At 39.8% G+C, this 19,643-nt stretch overlaps 1 protein-coding gene across 1 annotated transcript in view; it reads right to left on the bottom strand.

Annotated features, from left to right (window-relative positions):
- Positions 1 to 19,643, bottom strand: part of SRFBP1 (serum response factor binding protein 1) — an 80,977-nt gene that overhangs the window by 50,251 nt on the left and 11,083 nt on the right. Inside the window, exons 2-3 of the mRNA XM_082497686.1 lie at positions 1,116 to 1,204; positions 75 to 147 (exon numbers count right to left, since the gene is read on the bottom strand). Coding sequence (XP_082353812.1) covers positions 75 to 147; positions 1,116 to 1,204 — 162 coding nt within the window. The remainder of the gene's footprint in view (positions 1 to 74; positions 148 to 1,115; positions 1,205 to 19,643) is intronic.

Here is a 19,643-nt window from a genome sequence, read left to right as displayed (position 1 = left end):
CCAGAAAACAGACAAAGCTTTTTGTTACTAAAATTAATTGCCTCTAAAATTGAAATATCTAAACACAGTATTACCTTCATTGCATGGATTTCTTCTATTAATCTCTCAACTCGTTTTTGGTTCTTTAATTTGAAGTCTTCTGAACCCCTGCAAATGGAGTCTGTCTTTATTAAGAAAATCTGGGTTTTGTTCACTTTATTTCCCCATGGGCTAATGGTAAGTAGCAAAATAAAAATATCACAAGAGTGATCATAAACACATTCCCTTGGTGTTAAATGAACATTTTAGCAAAGAGTGGGACGTAATCTAATGCTTCTGCTGCTCTGAAGAGCAAAAAAACACTGAGGATTTGCCAGAACAAAAAGAAAGACAAGTGTCACTTTATTAGAAAATGGTAACTACAATTCCTATCAACAATACATAGAAGACACTGATATCTCAAATATAATTACGTTTTAAGATCTGTAATATTTAAATATAAAAGATCATTGGGATTGCTTCTTATTTTGCACAATTTGTTAAAACTGTGGGTGAAGAGTACGCTCAATTAACACTTTGAACCCCGTAACAGATGTATCTTATACTGTCCCCAACAAGACACATCCTAAGTTACTTTGGCCAGTCATCTTTAAAAACATAATAAACAAAGTATTAACTATTTACTTAAATATTAATTAATACTAATTATTAAAATTCAAGTATGACCTGTATATCTATGCAAACTAAACAATATTTTTTGCTATAGAACCTTGCATACAACAGCAGTGAGAAAATGTTGCATAACTTATGTTTAACAGCAGAATAACCTAAAAGACCAAGTCTGACACTTAAAAGCGCAGTAAAAGGTTCTGTAACTGATTGGGATTAGCTTCCAATACACTAAATCCGTTTTAAAAAGTGTTATCCCAATTCTGCTTTATGAAACTCCTTTTTAGTTAGTATTTTTAGTCTATCAAAAGTGATGTAAAAATAAGACAAACAGAATTTATGCATCATAGTGCCGTAAGTTTTAAATGTAATACATGTCTCTGCCACTTCTCCATTTTTTGAAAAATACTGAAGATACCGTCTCCTTTATAAACACACAAACAAGAATACTGATATTTAAAACTGACTTTTTCAACTTTAATTTCCCGATGTGTCTGGTTAGTCTGCGAATAGCCAGGACTCTGGCCTTCTTCACATCTTTTCTCATCTTCACAACCTGTCAGAAAGATGGAAGACATTATAAAGCTTGTTTTACTTGATTAGTTTCCATATACAGTACATTCATTACATTGACTTAAATTTTAGAAATTAGTTCAATGAAAAGAATTATTTTTGAAAACAGAGTGCATTCCGCTGCTAACCAAATCCCAGTACAAATGAATTCAGATTTCATTTAAAATCAAACTGCTTCCATAAACATCAGAGGAAGAACAACCAACAGTCTAAAAATGTGTCTGAGGTCTAAACAGAAGACAAGACATTCCTAAGTAGCCATACTCTAATATTATTCTTAGAGCTAGACTGAGCTAAAGATTTGAAAAGACTCACCTTTTGCCTTCACTTTGTTTATTTTTGTTCCGGTGAAACAGCACCAGTATTTTTCCATTAGTACATAATACGTAAAAGTATTTTCGTTATGAAACATTTTCAAAGATTAAGACTTCCAAACTAAACATTATTTATTATAGAACAGAATTCAAGATATAAAAATCTTTTTACATATTTGAATTGATTTTTGTTGAAAATAAAATCAAAGTGATTTCTAACTCACTACAGCCTCTTTGGACTTCCTATCCTACCCAGTATTCTGTTCCCCAAATGTATTTCAAAGTAGACAGTATTAAAGAAAACTTGACAATGATGTTTTGGTCTTATTTGTCTCCCCAAAATAAAAGAAACAGAATTCTAATTATTATTAGACAGATAGTACAAACAGACAAATCTTTGGAATCGTTTGCTATTAAATTCCATCATGGGAAACCTTAGGCCTAGACATTGTCTTGTGAATGATGCACACTTTAGATACAGCGAGTCAACAGCGACTTATAACCTTGCTTTTTTACAACTCAAGAAACCAACCCTTATTTATTCAGATATATCTTACTATCACTATTAAGATTTTGGATTTAACAGTTAAACTTAGAAGATATGAAATATTAAAACAAACAAAAAAAAAATCAGCCTTCCTGACAAAAAGCCAAATTTCTCCTAAATTTATCCAGTGGGATAAGGTTCAAAATAAGCTGGCATCTCTTTCTCAAGGAAGTTCTTTACTCAGATTTACATTGCATCTTCTAATTTATCAGAGATAACACCAAAATGATTGCTTGATGGTAATTGCACCATCAAGTCAGTTCCACCACGAATACTGGTATTATAAACTTGCCTCAAGCTTGACCAAAAAAAGAGAAAAAATAAATCTTCAAAGCTCACAGAGGAACATTTCACACCTATGATGGGAAGCCTGGCTAGTATATCTTCTATGTGCAGAGATCATAAAACCGAGATTATATCATTTACTAAAAAAAAAACACAAGAAACCCCCACATATTTCGCACACTCGATTACATTTGTAGCTAGGTTACTGACACAAGCAAGTGGTTAAGCCTTGAACTGTGCTCAGCAGTGGCTCTACTGAAGGCAAAACAATTTCTGTAGAAGGGCAGATGCTGATTTCCAACCCCACCTCTGCCAGGGCAGAGGAGGAGTATGTGAAGCAGCACTCCCCCAAAAAGTAAGGGAGGGGAGTTGTACTTGGGTAGTGTTACTGGTACTTGCACAGAGAGAAGGGAAAAAGCAAAGAAGGTTTTTGGGACAGGAATGACTGACTTAGAATTGGTCTCCTGTTCTAAAATTTGTACAGCAAAGGTCAGTACACTAGTTACCCTAGTGAAAATAACTGTGCACACAGGTCTGCCTACAAGCATTTCTACTTCAATTAACAGGAGAAACCACACGCAAAAAAGCACCTAAGGAAGAAATCCTTAACATTACCATTTGCCATCTAAGCACATAAACATTTCTTTCTATAAGATGTTGGATGGAATTATCACAGCTCCCTATATTACATCTTCTTCTAAATGGAAGAAAGAAAATAAAGTATCTCCTGGTTGAATACCTCTTAGATACTATGTACTTTCAAAGAGTTTGGCACTTCAGATGCAAACTGGGTATGCCTTCTTAGAAAGTTGGGGAGAAGAGTGTTTGTTTTGGTTTCTGCTTGTGGGTTGGTTTTTTTTTTTTATTAAAAAAATAACCATTAGAAACATCCACAAGCTACAAACACAGGTGAATTTAAATAATTCATACTCTACATATTCGTTACTGTGTATCCAAACATGAAGTATATTTAACTTTCTCTCAAAAAATATTTTGTAATGTGTTTTTTAATAGAAATATTAATGCAGACACAGCATGTTTCCGGGGCCTACAAGAGCCAAAACCCAACCTCCCCTGCTGCCAGCCAATGAAGGCTGTATAGACATATGACAGGAGGAATGAGGGAAGGTATTCGCTCTTTGGCAGGCTAGGAATATCAATTTATGTAATCTAGTCACTTCTTTCACACGGGACAGTATGCATCAACTGTGTTCTTGGAAGTACTCATAAAGTTCTCAAGAAAGCAGTCAGTTCTTTGGGACAGAAATCAAAAAAGTTTTGCTTTAGATTTACAGTGTGCCTGAAACAATGGGGCTTAGACCACCAGGGTGGCTCCTAGGACTCACTGAACCATCTGCCCCCCGTGTTACAAAGGAAGATAGGCAACTTCCCCTCCGGTTTAAAAAAAATGCCAGAAACCCCCCCCGCCAAAAACAGTCACAAACTTTGAAAAATAATAACAAATATTTACTCATAATAAGTAAGGTATTTTTTATAAATAAGTTAAGAAAAGACAACAAGAAAAAGAGAAGTCTTTGCACTGAAACTTAGAAAAGCTGCAGTATAAGTCAGGCTCAGAATTACCAATCCTTGAAGACTGAGCAATTAGGATTTTTAACATACTTAGAGACTGCAGTAAATGCAGAAGAATAATTATAAACACAGGAAAACCTCAAACCAAACAATATCTTCTATCAATAGAAACAAATCCTAGGATTCCTGGAAATCCACGAAGCCTGCAATTTTAAGTGAAAATAGCCACTGCAAGGAGCCCTTGCAATAAAGAACAAGAGATGCTTTCTTTTGTTGAAGGCATTTCTTTATTCTGTAGGAAAACATAATCTATAAGGCAATTAAGCCACTACCATTTATTACTCCTAAAAAATATCTAAGTTTATTAATGATTAATAGCTATTTATTAATTGCAACTCTTAAATAGTAAGAAATAATATAAAAGTAAGAAGAGATAATATAAAAGAAGATACATAGATAATATACAAGTTATTAAATCTAAAAGATATCATAGGGGAAATGAGCTCACTTTTAGAAACAAGCCTAGGTAGTAACACATACTGGCGTGAAAGCACCTGGGCATGTTTCAAAAGCTATGGTTAGGAAAAAAAATCACATCCATTCTGTACCATGCCTTCCACAGTATAGTTTAAGTATTTATATTACTACAGATCCTAAACAAAGATGAAATGCAAAAAAATTCCATGGCTGCAGGTATACCACAAAGAGAGGCTCCCACCACCCCAACAGCTTGCAACGTAAGCATGGCCACAAAACACGACACATAGCAGCCAGTTGCACACAAGCCATTTCAAGCCATAGGCAGACAGTACCTGCTGCTGTTTTGAGAAAGAAAGGGCAAAGAAAGAGTGCAGCATGGGATCAGCAGATTACTGGTCAGACAGAAACCCTCTCCTGCAATTTACCTTTGCCCAAGGAGTGCACATTACTGAGGGGGATTATAACAGGGATCGCTGACTTCAGCACAACCTACACGAAAGGTATACTTGGCACACAGCTCCCAGTACTCACTGCTAGTAGCGTCAGTACCTGGCAATAAAAAGAGCCCAAATTTGGATGGTTGGGTACACTTGGCATGGTAAAAAGGAACAAGGGGGCATTCATCAAATGAAGAGGGTGAATTCCAGCAAATAATGCATGTAACAAGGGTAAGTTTAAAGGCATCACAAGAACTATTATTTAACCCAGAATTTACAGCTGAGAAAGGAAGAAACCAACAACTTCAGTCACTTTCTGCCTTCTTATTCCAGTTTGCTCCTGCCTCTGAAGGATGAATAACCATTCCCAGAGATTTGTCCTCTTGTGTGGTAGTCCAGCAGGGGGAACAAAGGGAGAGAAATTGACACTGGATTGTTTAATTGTACCCTTGATCTTCTAGCCCCCCCCCCCCCCCCCCCAAGAAAATATTTTGTTTGAATATTGATATTTCAGTCATAGTTACAAATTACTTAATTTCATCTAACAAAAATCTTGGAAGGGCTGAATCAGTGCCTGAACCAGTGTTGGACTTACTGGGAAGAGCTTCTGATCACACACCCTTTTAAATTAAATGGACATGGTTATTGTATATAATACAAGACAAAAACGTGTAATAGAACAGAAGGCTATTTTAAAAGCCTCCCAGACAATTAAGCTGTTGCAAAAAAAACCCACTTTTATGAAAATTTTCAAGTTTCTTGATGAGAAACCTAAGGCATTTTTAGATGAAAGAACAAAAAAAAAAGATAATCTGGTTTAGGTTACAGAAATCTAAATCACTAAGGAAAAGTCCTCATATTGGTGATGGCAACAAAACCACACCAAGCAATGTGGATAAAACAACAGTCTAGGTGCAATATTAGACTCAAATTCACATGACTAGTCAAAGGTATTTGCCTTCACATTTTTAAGACAACAGCAGCAAAGTTCTCAAAGGAACACTACATTACAATAAAATGTTATACTTGGCCACTTCTGAAACTTGTTTTGAGGTCTGTACAGGCAACATGCCTCCAAACTAAGCTAGTGTTCCGCCAATTAGAAAAAAATAAAGGAAAGTGTGACTAAAAATTTGTAGATGTATCAAGAAAGGTACGTGTCTACTCTGAAGTACAGTATCAACTATATTTGACCAAAAAAACCCGCAAACCCAAACCATTCTTCAAGAAATATTAATCCAATGGATTAAGAGGAAAAAATAATCAATAACACGTTTCTGCCCATGGCTTGTTAAATGTATTCTATTCAAAAATACTGAAGTACTAGAAGAACTGTCTAGGTTAACAATATGAACAGTAAAGTGTTTTTTTCATGTTACCATGTTCAAAAGCTAGAACTGTACATGAAAATACCCGAAAAACACAGAATGTCTTAAGTTCTTGCTAACTCAAAGTTAATAAAAGTTTACTTATACAGTTGGCCCCACCTATCCGAAATGCATGAAGCCAATAAACTGAGGGCCACGTCTTTTTCCTCTGAGCAGCCTGAAGCACATACAACTGTTCTTGGGCTTCAGCCTACGAGGTGCTGAACATTTTGGTCCTGACCCAATAATGCACTTAAATTATTAAATCCTTAAACAACCAGCACTAGACAGACTGAAGTTTCTTCAACCACTTCTGCTGTATGCCAGCACACAGTCTAGTCATAGTTCTTGTACAAGTAACCAGAAAAGACAAATCACACTCTTCACCTCAAAGAAGGACACTGGACCAAACCTCGTGAAGTGAAAACTCATTTTAAGAGCTTATAGTGTTCTGAAATATCCATAATGTTATACAAACACACCCCCATTGAACAGAGGCTTCCCTCCTCTCCTCCAACACGGTGAGGTCTCTTCTATATGAAGATTATCTTCAAGGTCCAGTCACAATTGCAAAAAATTTTCCTTCACAGTTTGAAAATATCATTCCTAAGCAACATTCTGTAGTTTTACCCAGACATGTCCAAATCCACTTTGCAATATAAGGTCTCATATCTTTTCTATTACTTGATGCCTAAAAAAAAAGAGGATAATTCTAAGGTGCTTTCCTGCTTCAGTTTCATCCTGTGCTCTCAAGGCTAACAGGCTTTATCTGACATGAAGGTTACACCCAAGGGTGGGATGACAATGCAAAAACATCAAGAATCTACCTTGCAAATTCTATCTCAGGAGAGAATCTATTTTAAATATACCTGACCATATCACTATTGACAAATAACCACATACCTGCACAAACTGGGTTTAGTGAATGAATGATATCAATAAGTGAGATTTTAAGTACAAGCCACACCTCAGTCCTAGTGGAACCCCTTCATGCCAACAGAACCGTAGCACGTTCTCTTAAAATGAGCATTTGATCCAATTAAGATCAAAACAGCTTAAAGCAAAACAAAACAAAAAAATATTTACATGTGCCTAAAGGCGCACAATACCTTTTTGATTCTACTGCATTTAGAAATTTGCTTCTGAACCCCCACAAGTTTAAGCAGCACTGCTTAAGTAGAAAGTGGAAAAGTCATTAAAAACATACCAAACCCAGTTGTGTATGTTGCTTAAATTACGCATCAACAAATGTCAAAGCAAGAAATCCAGCCTGAAAAAAATAAAATGAAATGTATTTATGTTGAGTATTCAAGGTCCCTCCAATACCTACAAGAAAAACATGGAACTAAGTAATGTTTCAGTTCTCACTGATCTTCTTTCCTTTCCTCGTTTTAGGGCGCACCAAAAGCACTGGTTTCATTTTATAGTTACTTGGCAGTCTTCTAACCAAGAAATTACCATGGAAACAGAGTATTCTAAACCTTAATTTTTGGTGCTATTTGGCAATAGAGAGTTTTAAAATTCAAAACACCTGCAGCTGGAACACATATTAGCCAGAACTAACAATAGTACATAATCTTTTGAGTGAATAATCTAAGTGAAAAAATGTTTCTGGAACTTCATTACAAATATTTCTCTCTATTATCTGGAATGTCAGCTTGAAAGATCTAACGATTTTTAGATTCTTAGGAAAAGTTAGGAATTGCCAAGTTTACTTTTTTTTCTGTTTTAGAAAAAGAATCACTATATTACAGTATATATTTTATACATGTCAAAGTATCTGGAAAGAGCCAGTCTTAGACTTATTACAGCTTCATATATTTGCATTATAAAAACATATACAAGTAGGGGGGTAAAGGCAGCAAGAACAACGTAAATGCGCCTATGTGGAGTACCAGGGTTCAGTTGCTCAGTTCCAGGAGAGTTTTACACAAATATATATCCACAAAAAAGAAAAACCCCACACATCCTAACTTTACAAAAAACAAAACAAGGTGAATTTTCAGCTAGATCAGTTTCCTGAACTATTTCCCATTATGGTGAACCCTAGCTAGCTCCAGGCTGAAAGAGCAAAGTGAGAATGTACAGAAGGAAACAGAGAGATGGGCTACAACAAACCATCACTGTATTTAATATCAGGATCAAATCCCAGTATAGAGTGCTACGGAACACACAGGTTCTTCAGCTAGTGTCTGTGCCATATTAATGTACTGTTAATCTTGCCTTTGCCATCTTCATTTATATCACAATACATCTAACAAAATGTAGACAAGTTCATGAAACACAAGGCAACTTTTTCTGGACTAAAATACAGCACCCTGCTGCCCAAAGCAGGCAAAAGTACCATCACTGGCTAAAGGCACCTGCAAAACCAAACACCCACAGCCTTTCAGGCCTCTGGGCACTCACCCTGTCAGGTTCCCAAGGAGAGCTGCTAAAGATGAATGGGAAAAAGCACACTTCCCACTTGGGCATGTTTCCACCTTATCATGGGAAAAGTAATGCACACACTCCTCATGAGCTACGGTCAAACCTTTCAGTCTGTCCATGCTGCTTTCTTTGTGCTTTCTCAACTGAAGCACTGAAACACAAGTTTCTTTTTTCAATAAAGCACTGTATTTCCTCCTGCATGGAGAACAACTCTAATTTCTAGCATATTTCTCCAAGTGGAAACCACAATGAGTACTCAGACTGCTAGCAAGGATCATTTTCATCTAAGGTTTTGAAAAGCAATTCCAAATATCTCAGATAGTTGGGATGGAGTAAGACTAGTCTAGAATTACTTGCTCATTGCCAAAGACCAAAATTTAATGGATTTACTGCTTCAAAGTCTCACTGTATGGAGTCAGGCTCTATGTAGTATTCAGAAAGCATTCATGCTCTAAGGTCCAAACCAGTACCGTGAGCTGGCCAGATGCATTTCTAAACCCTAAATAAATAGCAGTAGTTGTAAACGTCCAGATAAGAACCAACTGTGATAAACTAGCCCAACGATGCTATATTACATAAATCAGCGTATAGGTCACCAGACAGGAATAAAAATCACACAAGTTTTCCAAAACAGAGGACTACCCGAATGCTCTTTCTAACCCTGTATTTAATTGATCAGATGGACACGAGTTTGAAAACCCCCAGCTAGCGCTCTGCTAAAAATATTTCCGTGGAATGTTGCAGGGAGATGTGACCAAGGCAGTCAACACAGCCAAGCTCAAATCAATGTATTTCTATGCCTAGGATTTCTTAATTAGCCCAGAGCTCTAGCTAGAAGCCACATGTGAATTTCACAACCCCTTATGCCTTGATTTCACAGGAGGACAGTAATAGCAGAAGCTACAATAGTGACCTAAGAATTACCAGGATCAACACACGTGAATAAATAATGAGTGGTGAGGTTTTTTTCCCCTTTTTCTCTTCAAATGGTGAACTTTTTAAAAGCAGACGAAAGAGACAGCACTGCTCCCATGACAACATTTGCCACTCCCTTAAACATGCAGTCACGTTGCTACTTCCTCTTCAAGTAAGACAAGCACCTTTATGTAGAACTGCACAGTTTTTAAAAAAAGAGACAGTCAGAAGATGTTTACAAACTTACACCCCTCTTGTGAGGATATTTTAAAAATATAACATGACTCAGGTTAATGTATAGTTTTCAAAGGTTAACCTCCTTTTATCTAATAAGGAGCCTGAGCAACGCTGTTGAGTACTTGCCACCCTTTCACTTACTACAATTCACATTAGGTATTAACCTAACCACCCACAAGGAGCTAGAACTCTCTCTTCTGTCTTCCTGGTACCAGATCAGCAAGTGCTGTAAAGGCAACTAAATTCAGTCTACATGTCAAAGCCCCAGTACATCAAGGGATAGGTTTGGCTGACAGAACTGAGAGATGCAAGACTCCTTGCTAAGTAAGCCAGCAAAAGGTCTATTAAGTACCAACTCCTTTGCAAAAGAATGTAAAACTAAAGCACGTGAATAGATATCATTCAATCTTTCAAGAAAAGCAGCAGCAGAACAACCAGCTGGCAGCTCAGCTGAAAGGACAAACTAGTGCATCAGATCATTGTTCCTCGTTTTACTTCAATTTGCTTGTCTCACTCAGTTGAAAAAGCGCACTGTAGAAATGTTTACAAGAGGGGAATGGCAAGAGAGTGAATAAACTTTGACAAACTGTAAACTCAGCGCTGTTTCCCTCATATTCTTCTCTACCTTCCCTCATTTACTTCTGCATAACACTTGATTGCTGAATATTCATAGAATCATAGAACAGTTTGGGTTGGAAGGGACCTTTAGAGGTCATCTAGTCCAACCTCCCTGTAATGAGCAGCGACATCTTTAACTAGATCAGGCTGCTCGGAGCCCCGTCCAGCCTGACCTTGAATGCTTACAGGGATAGGGCATCTATGCCCATCCTTGGCTGCAGGGACCATGAGATGGTGGAGTTCATGATCTCGGCTGGTGGAAGCAGAATAGCAAGCAGAATTGCAACCCTGGACTTCAGCAGGGCAAACTTTGGCCTTTTCAAACAATTACTAGGGGAAATCCCGTGGACAAAGCTGTTTGAAGGTAAAGGTGCCCAGGATAGCTGGTCAGCATTCAGGGACTGCTTCTACCAAGCTCCAGATCAGAGCATCCCGACACGTAGGAAGTCAAGGAAGGGAGCCAGGAGACCTGTGTGGCTAAACAGGGAACTGCTTGGCAAGCTCAAGTGGAAGAAGAGAGTTTATAGATCATGGAAGGAGGGGCTGACCTCTTGGGAGGAGTACAGGGCTGCTGTCAGGGGATGCAGAGAGGCAACTAGGAAAGCTAAGGCCTCCTTAGAGTTAAACCTGGCAAGAGGGGTCAAGGACAACAAGAAGAGCTTTTTCAAATACATGGCAGATAAAACTAACACCAGAGGCAATGTAGGCCCACTACTGAATGGGGTGGGTGCCCTGGTGACAGAAGATACAGAGAAGGCAGAACTACTGAATGCCGCCTTTGTCTCTGTCTACTGTCGGGGGCTGTCCTGAGGAGTCCTGTTCCACTGAGACCCCAGATGAAGATGAAGTCAAGTCAATGGATGAGTTTGCCTTAGTTGATGAGGACTGGGTCAGAGACCAGTTAAGCAACCTGGACATCCATAAATCCATGGGTCCAGATGGGATGCACCCGCGGGTGCTGAAGGAGCTGTCTGAAGTCATTGCTGGACCACTCTCCACCATCTTTACCAAGTCTTGGGAAACGGGCGAGGTGCCTGAAGACTGGAGGAAAGCAAATGTCACTCCTGTCTTCAAAAAGGGCAAGAAGGAGGACCCGGGTAACTATAGACTGGTCAGCCTCACCTCCATCCCTGGGAAACTGATGGAACAGCTTATCCTTGGTGCCTTCTCAAGGCATATCAAGGATAAGAGGGTTATTAGGGGCAGTCAGCATGGCTTTTCCAAGGGGAAGTCATGCTTGACCAACCTCATAGCCTTTTATGAGGAAATAACGAGGTGGATGGATGATGGCAGAGCGGTAGATGTGGTCTACCTTGACTTCAGTAAAGCATTTGACACGGTCTCCCACAGCATCCTCATGGCTAAACTGAGGAAGTGTGGACTGGATGATCGGATAATTAGGTGGACTGCGAACTGGCTGAAGGAGAGAAGCCAGAGAGTCGTAGTCAATGGGGCAGAGTCCAGTTGGAGGCCGGTAACCAGTGGAGTGCCTCAAGGGTCGGTACTGGGGCCCATATTATTCAATATATTCATCAATGATTTAGGTGAGGGAATTGAGTGTACTATCAGCAAGTTTGCTGATGACACTAAGCTAAGAGGAGTGGCTGACACGCCAGAGGGCTGTGCTGCCATCCAGAAAGACTTGGACAGGCTGGAGATTTGGGCAGGGAACAACTTAATGAAATACAACAAGGGAAAGTGTAGGGTCCTACATCTGGGCAGAAACAACCCCAGGTTCCAGTATAGGATGGGGAGCTACCTGTTAGAGAGCAGTATAGAGGAAAGGGACCTGGGGGTCCTGGTGGACAGCAGGATGACCATGAGCCAGCACTGTGCCCTTGTGGCCAAGAAGGCCAATGGCATCCTGGGCTGTATTAGAAGGGGGGTGGTTAGTAGATCGAGAGAGGTCCTCCTTCCCCTCTACTCTGCCCTGGTGAGACCGCATCTGGAATATTGTGTCCAGTTCTGGGCCCCTCAGTTCAAGAAGGACAGAGAGCTGCTGGAGAGAGTCCAGCGTAGGGCAACTAAGATGATTAAGGGAGTGGAGCATCTCCCTTATGAGGAAAGACTGAGGGAGCTGGGTCTCTTTAGTTTGGAGAAGAGGAGACTGAGGGGTGATCTTATTAGCGTTTATAAATATATAAAGGGGGAATGTCATGAGGATGGAGCCAGGCTCTTCTCAGTAGCAACCAATGATAGGACAAGGGGTAATGGATTCAAGCTGGAACACAAGAGGTTCCACTTAAATTTGAGAAGAAACTTCTTCTCAGTGAGGGTGACAGAGCACTGGAACAGGCTGCCCAGGGAGGTTGTGGAGTCTCCTTCTCTGGAGACATTCAAAACTCGCCTGGACGCCTTCCTGTGCAACCTCATCTAGGTGTTCCTGCTCCGACAGGGGGATTGGACTAGATGATCTTTTGAGGTCCCTTCCAATCCCTAGCATACTGTGATACTGTGATCTACCATTTCTCTGGGCAACCTGTGCCAGTGTTTCACCACCCTCATTATAAAACAGTTTCTTCCTTATGTACAATCTAAATCTACCTTCTTTCAGTTTAAAACCATTACCTCTTGTCCTATCACAACAGGCCCTAATAAAAATTCTGTCCCCATCTTTCTTATAAGCCCCCTTTAGGTATTGAAAGGCCACAATAAGGTCTCCCCAGAGCCTTCTCTTCTCCAGGCTGAACAGCCCCAACTTTCTCAGCCTGTCTTCATAAGAGAGACGCTCCAGCCCTCTGATCGTGGCCCTCCTCTGGACCTGCTCCAACTGCTGAGCACTTCAGAGCTGGATGCAGTGCTCCAGGTGGGGTCTTACCAGAGCAGAGGTGCAGAATCACCTTGCTCAACCTGCTGGCCACCCTTCTTTTGATGCAGTCCATGATACAGTTGGCTTTCTGGGCTGCGAGCACACATTGCTGGCTTATGTCCAGCGTTTTGTCCGCCAGTACCCCCAAGTCTTTCTTGGCAGGGCTGCTCTCAATCCCGTCATTCCCCAGACTGTAAAGATACTGGGGGTTGTCCTGACCCAGGTGCAGGACCTTGCAACTGGCCTTGTTGAACCTCATGAGGTTCAAAATAATGGACTGGTAAATTGTACTTGATTAAATGGGCATTTCAAGCATCCTCATACCATTCTTCTGGCCAAACAATTGTTCTTTGCATGCTACAGTTCACTTTCAAGGAACTACACGACTTTGGTGTTTGTGAGTCATCCATCCCTCATCAATAGGCCTCCAATATCCTATGGCCAAACAGTCAGCAGGTCAACTGTCATACTGTCTCACTCAGATTAGCATGCAAGCGTGCTTTGTCATTAAGTAAAACATCAAGACCCATTTTTGAACTACAACAAAGCTGCTCAGCTCCAGCTGTAAGATCAGCCTGGTGCACTACAGTACTAATTGAGAGTGAGATGGGAATGAGGAAACAGCAAGAGTGGCAGCTGTATGCCTACTATCCCTACAAGAATACATGCTGCCTTTTCTTTTTGCACTGGTAGAAGTGATCTCATATTATTCATGCATTCATTTGTTTTGGAAGTGTTTTGGAAAAGATCCACTGAAAGCAATTATTTGCATCCAGAAAGGTGGCACAGCTTATGATGGGCTTTAAAAGAAAGCAATGAATCAACACCTGAGCTGACTCAAAACCTAAGAGGGAAATTCTGAAGACTGCCAGCCAAGCTGATTCTTCTATGTATAATTTTGCTTTTTAATAGTTTATTTAGACTTGAAGTTCTTTTAACTTGATTGATTACATCAATTTGTATAACTACTTTTATGTAACACTGATGTAACAATAAATTACTTTATTTACATGCTCAAAAAATTAAGGAAAACAATTCCTTCATTTAAAACATAGTGTCCATGTCATCTTAGAAGTTCCACTTTCTCAACTTTGTTTCAAAATGTACATGTTCAAAATTTGTTTGCTGCTCAGAGTTTCCAACTGACTTCAACTAATGATCACTTTTGCAAAGAGATGGTGGTATTGCCTCCTAAGGCACTAGAGAAAAACCTCAAGAGTTCTGAGAGCTCACAACTCTTAGAGTTACAACTTTTCTCGGCTATTCTGAAAGAGAGGAACATTAAAACTGTGTGTATTCTGGAATTAAGTTTGTTAACCTGGTTTCTGAGGAAATTAAGTTTGTCAGCACATTGTTTGCCTGTCAGTATCCATCCTCAGTAACTTTCAGACTTATTAAATAGAAACCAAGTTTGACAAATCAGCACAGGCCAGAGCTCCTACATGTTTTGTGAAAACGGGTAGCCAAGTAGGAGATAAGAACTAAAATTAGCATGCCTAGCATGGAAGAAACACACAAGCAGAATTCAGATCTTTTCCATTTTGGCTGCCAATTAGTACATGCATACTCAATCACCAGCACATCTGGCTCTGAACCAGCCACAGAACACCAGTCACATCTCCTGGTCAGCCAAACAGGTGGGAAACACAGGCCATAACTACAGTTACTGATTAGTGCTCCAAGAGAGCAACTCCAAGGATAATACACTAAAAAACTGTAGAGAGAGAAAGGAATAACTGAGGATAATGGTATGAAGTTTTAAGGAATGCTGGACTCAAAGCTGTAAGATGCCAAGCATCATTGGTTCTGCAACTTGAACATACAATATGCTTTATTCTTACCACATTCTTTGGACTGATGTTTTTAATCTGGTGATTGAAGCTTCCAGGGAAATTAGAACACTGACAGCTTACTGAACTGGATAAAAAGAGCAGAGGTTCTTCTGTGCAAGATACTTCATATAAAACCAGACATTTTTATTGTTACTTCAATTACCTTCAGCTTACACTAGTCTCATATGCTAAGAAGGCAGGGAAAGAATGGGAAGCCTGTGCAACATTATAGCAGCACAATATTTGCCAAATATTAGTATCTTAATATTACCAGAAAATGCATTATTTTTGTGACCCTGTTATTTAAACAACAACTCATTTTTTACTAAGACTCAATCACTTCAAAATTTCTACTTGATAGTCACAATACAGTTGTTACTATGCAGGCATAAAGGAATCACAAACAAAATATGGTTTCAAGGTCATTAAACAAAAAAAAGAGAACTCGGCATCAGCTGAGGAGTGATCAAGTAGGAGAAATACCTGTTAAATCATTTCTCCATTTCTCTATAAATCTGAAGGATAAAAAATGAACTAAATACCACAATTTCTAGGTTGTCTATAAAGTATAAGTATAACCTGCTTTCTTGAAAACTGAAAATAAAAGTAACTCATCTTACTGTGGTAAGAAAGTTAAACTTTTTGTTTTAAAATCTGAACTACTTTTATTCAAACTCCTTCTCAGTAAAGTTCATCCCTGTCCATACATGTAAGAGGAATAAGTACTAGGAAGGAAGGTATGTGAAAACTCCCCTCAAAAAAAAGGGGAAGGTCTCAACTATCAGGTCCTGCTGCTGAAGTGAAACTCAAGTTTAACTAACTTTTGTACAGAAGCAAACTACACCTCAAGTAAATCTTGCAACAGTTAAAGCCAATTTTCCTCATATGAATAAATCTCACCAATACCAATGCTCTCCCTGTTCTATGCTCTCCTCACAAGCTGAAGGAATTTCCGCCATGCAAGTATACTTTAAACTAACGATAAAATTTTTTCCTGTCTCTAATCTGTAACTCCCAAGAGTGTCTACTTTCTTGTCTGATGCTCAAATACGACACTTCTAAAGTTTAGACAGAAAAAAAATATCTATATAACCAGCATCACAATATCTTAACAAAAACCATCACACAGGAGATAAGTAGAGAGGTACGTCATGGAATGAGGGAGTACAGAGAAAGCAAGGAATGTTGTCTAGTCCAATAAAATGATCAAATAAAGGTTACAATGAGTGAAGTTGGGGAGGAGGGGGAAGTAAAAATCATAAGCACTGTTTTTTCTATGCCTGGAAAAAAAAAAAGCTGTGATGACAAACACATAATAAGTATTAAGATTCATGTTTTCAAAAGAAGAAAACAGGGGAAGAACCAAAAAGATGTGTACCTAGTTTTACACTTTCAAAATATTTGGTACCTTTGCATAACTTCTTACAAAAACTCTCTTCTCCTTATTTAAAAAATGCTAACAAAAGGAGATTTGAGACTTCTACTAATGGACTATAAGCTTAAGGCTTTTCATGTGCCTTACACTGCCCTTATAAGGGCACCTAGCATGTATATAAAATATACAACCCCTGTTCAGACCTAGGGTACTCTGGCAAAAGCCATGGCCTCTGGGACCACATTCTGATAAATGTTGATATATGAGAAATCCAGATTTGAATGACAGATTTTCTGACTTACTCAAATAGGATGAATATTCAACCTGTGTCAAAGACTACTAAAATTAATGGAATGTGAGGTGAGGTGAGCTTCTGTTGGTTTCAAACATGCTTCAATATTATTGGCCTGCCATACTCTGAAACAGTATGCTACTTCCCGAAAAAAACCTGTTCTTCCATTAAGATGATTTCTGTTATCATGTCTCTATGATTAATCTTTTTTTGGGGAATTCTGCCTCTCACACAGCAGTTACAGATTAGGCAAAAAAACCCCAAATCTTAAAAAATGAGGTATATTAACAGCACTACCATATAACTAACTTTTCAGTCTTTTTGGAAGGACAGGAAGAATTCTTCCTAGTGGGAATAGAGAATTACCTTGCTACACAGTTAGTGTTCTTTATTCCCTAAGAACAGTTTAAAAAAAATCAGTTTCATGATGAGAATTTTTCATAAACACAAACATGTGGGAAAGTCAGTGTTTGGAGAAAAAAAAAAAAAGAAAAATATAATAATCTGCATTCTTCCTGGCAGTTTCTTCGTGACATAAAATAGAAACTAGGAAAAGGACAAGTATGAAAAGTAGAAGGAATAAAGAGCATAAAATATCCCTGCCAGATGTCTGACAGGCACTATTCTTTTGTTTAAAAACTATACCTTCATGCAATTAGTTCTTCATCAGGCATCTGCCAATACACCAGATCTACAAGAGGTTGTATAACTATCCCAGTATTAGTTACTAACAACTTAAAGCAGCACTCGAAGGTTCCTGCAAAATCTTCTTTGTTGTAACAGAACATTACCCATCTATTTCAGGTATGGTATATTTACTGTCCATCCATTTAGAATTTCTCTTCCACACCAAGTGCTGGTTCTGTTGGGGGATTCCCTTCTTCTGAAGCTTGCTGCTTTCTTCTTCAGTTTCCAGCTTTTTCATACCAAACACACGTTTCCCCTCCTTATGAGCTCTCCTCATTCCTCACCCTATTTTCTCTTGCCCAGCACACCTCATTACCCCTCCATCATTTTTGACTGTTGCAATATTTAGAGAATTACCAGCTATCTCTCTCTGCCTTTCCTTCCATCAGTCTCATTACTTCCGAACTGCTCCACAAGCAATCACCTTAACTGCCCTTTTGCTTTGTATTGTCTGGAATTCCTATTTTATCATGCAACTAAGTGTAAGTAATGCTCTCCTGCTCCTATGCCACTCATTTCCTTTGCTGCAGTTCCCCCGTGATTTTTTGCCTCTGGATGAAATCCCTTTTTCATTTCTTTGAACCAGTTGCTATTCTAAACAGTTCTTACCAGCCTCTCATGCACTCATCCCTTCCTACATTAGCATATCTGTACATGACTTCAGACATCTTCTAACATGCTCTCATAAAATAGAAAAGAGAAATCAGAGAGTCATTTAGGTTGGAAAAGACCCTTAAGATCATCAAGTCCAGCCATAAACCAAACACTGCCAAGTCCACCACTAAACCACATCCCTAAGCACCACATCTACCCGTCCTTTAAATACCTCCAGGGATGATGACTCCACCACTTCCCTGGGCAGCCTCTTCCAATGCCTAACAACTCTTTTGGTGAAGAAATTTTTCCTAATATTCAAGCTAAACCTTCCCTGACGCAACATGTGGCCACTTCCGCTTGTCCTATCTCTTGTTACTAGTGAGAAGACACCAACCCCATCTCTCTACAGCCTCCTTTCAGGTAGTTTTAGAGAGCATTAAGGTCTCTCCTCAGCCTCTTTTTCTCCAGGCTAAATAACACCAGTTCCCTCAGCCGCTCCTCATAAGACTTGGGCTCCAGACCCCTTACCAGCTTTCTTGCCCTTCTCTGGGCATGCTCCAGCACCTCTATGTCTTTCTTGTAGTGAGGGGCCCAAAACTGAACACAGTATTTGAGGTGGGGCCTCACCAGTGCCAAATACAAGGGAATGATCACCTCCCTAGTCATGCTGGCCACGCTACTCCTGATACAGGCCAGGATGCCGTTGGCCTTCTTGGCCACCTGGGCACACTGCTGGCTCACATTGAGCTGGATGTCAATCAACACCACCAGGTCCTTTTCTACCAGGCAGCTTTCCAGTCACTCTTCCCCAAGCCTGTAGCACTGCATGAGGCTGTTGTGAGCCAAATGCAGGACCCAGCACTCGGCCTTCTTGAACTTCATACCATTGGCCTCGGCCCATCAATCCAACCTGTCCAGATATCTCGGTAAAGCCATCCTACCCTACAGCAGATCAACACTCCCACCCAACTTGGTGTTGTCTGCAAACTTACTGAGGGTGCACTTGATCCTTTTGTCCAGGTCATTGAGTAAGACATTAAACAGAGCTGGCCCCAACACTGAGCCCTGGGGAACACCACTTGTCACTGGCTGCCAACTGGATTTAACTCCATTCACCACAACTATTTTGGGCCCGGCCATCCAGCAAAGACGACACTTATCCAAGCCATGAGCAGCCACTTTCTCAGGAGAATGCTGTGTGAAATAGTGGCAAAGGCTTTACTGAAGTCTACGTGGACAACTTCCACAGCCTTTCCCTCATCCACTAAATGGGTCCCCCTGTCATAGAAAGAGATCAGGTTTGTCAAGCAGGACCTGCCCTTCATAAAACCATGCTGACTGGGCCTGATCACCTCACGGTCCTGTATGTGCCACATGATGGCACTCATGATGATCTGCTCCATAACCTTCCCCGGTACCGAGGTCAGACTAACAGGCCTATAGTTCCCCAGATCTTCCTTCTGGCCTTTCTTACAGCTGGGCATCACATTTGCTAACCTCCAGTCAACTGGGACCTCCCCAATTAGCCAGGACTGCTGATAAATGGGGGAAGTAGCTTGGTGAGTACTTCCACCAGCTCCTTCAGTACCCTTGGGTAGATCCCAAGTGTATAGCTGATTCTGAAAATAACAAAGATAGCCTGTTATCATACTAAAAATTTTGAGATG

The sequence above is a fragment of the Vanellus vanellus genome (genome assembly GCF_965231255.1).
Source record: "Vanellus vanellus genome assembly, chromosome: Z".
Taxonomy (NCBI): Eukaryota; Metazoa; Chordata; class Aves; order Charadriiformes; family Charadriidae; genus Vanellus; species Vanellus vanellus.
The sequence above is the reverse complement of the archived record's forward strand: the minus strand, read 5'-3'. Positions and strand labels throughout refer to the sequence as shown.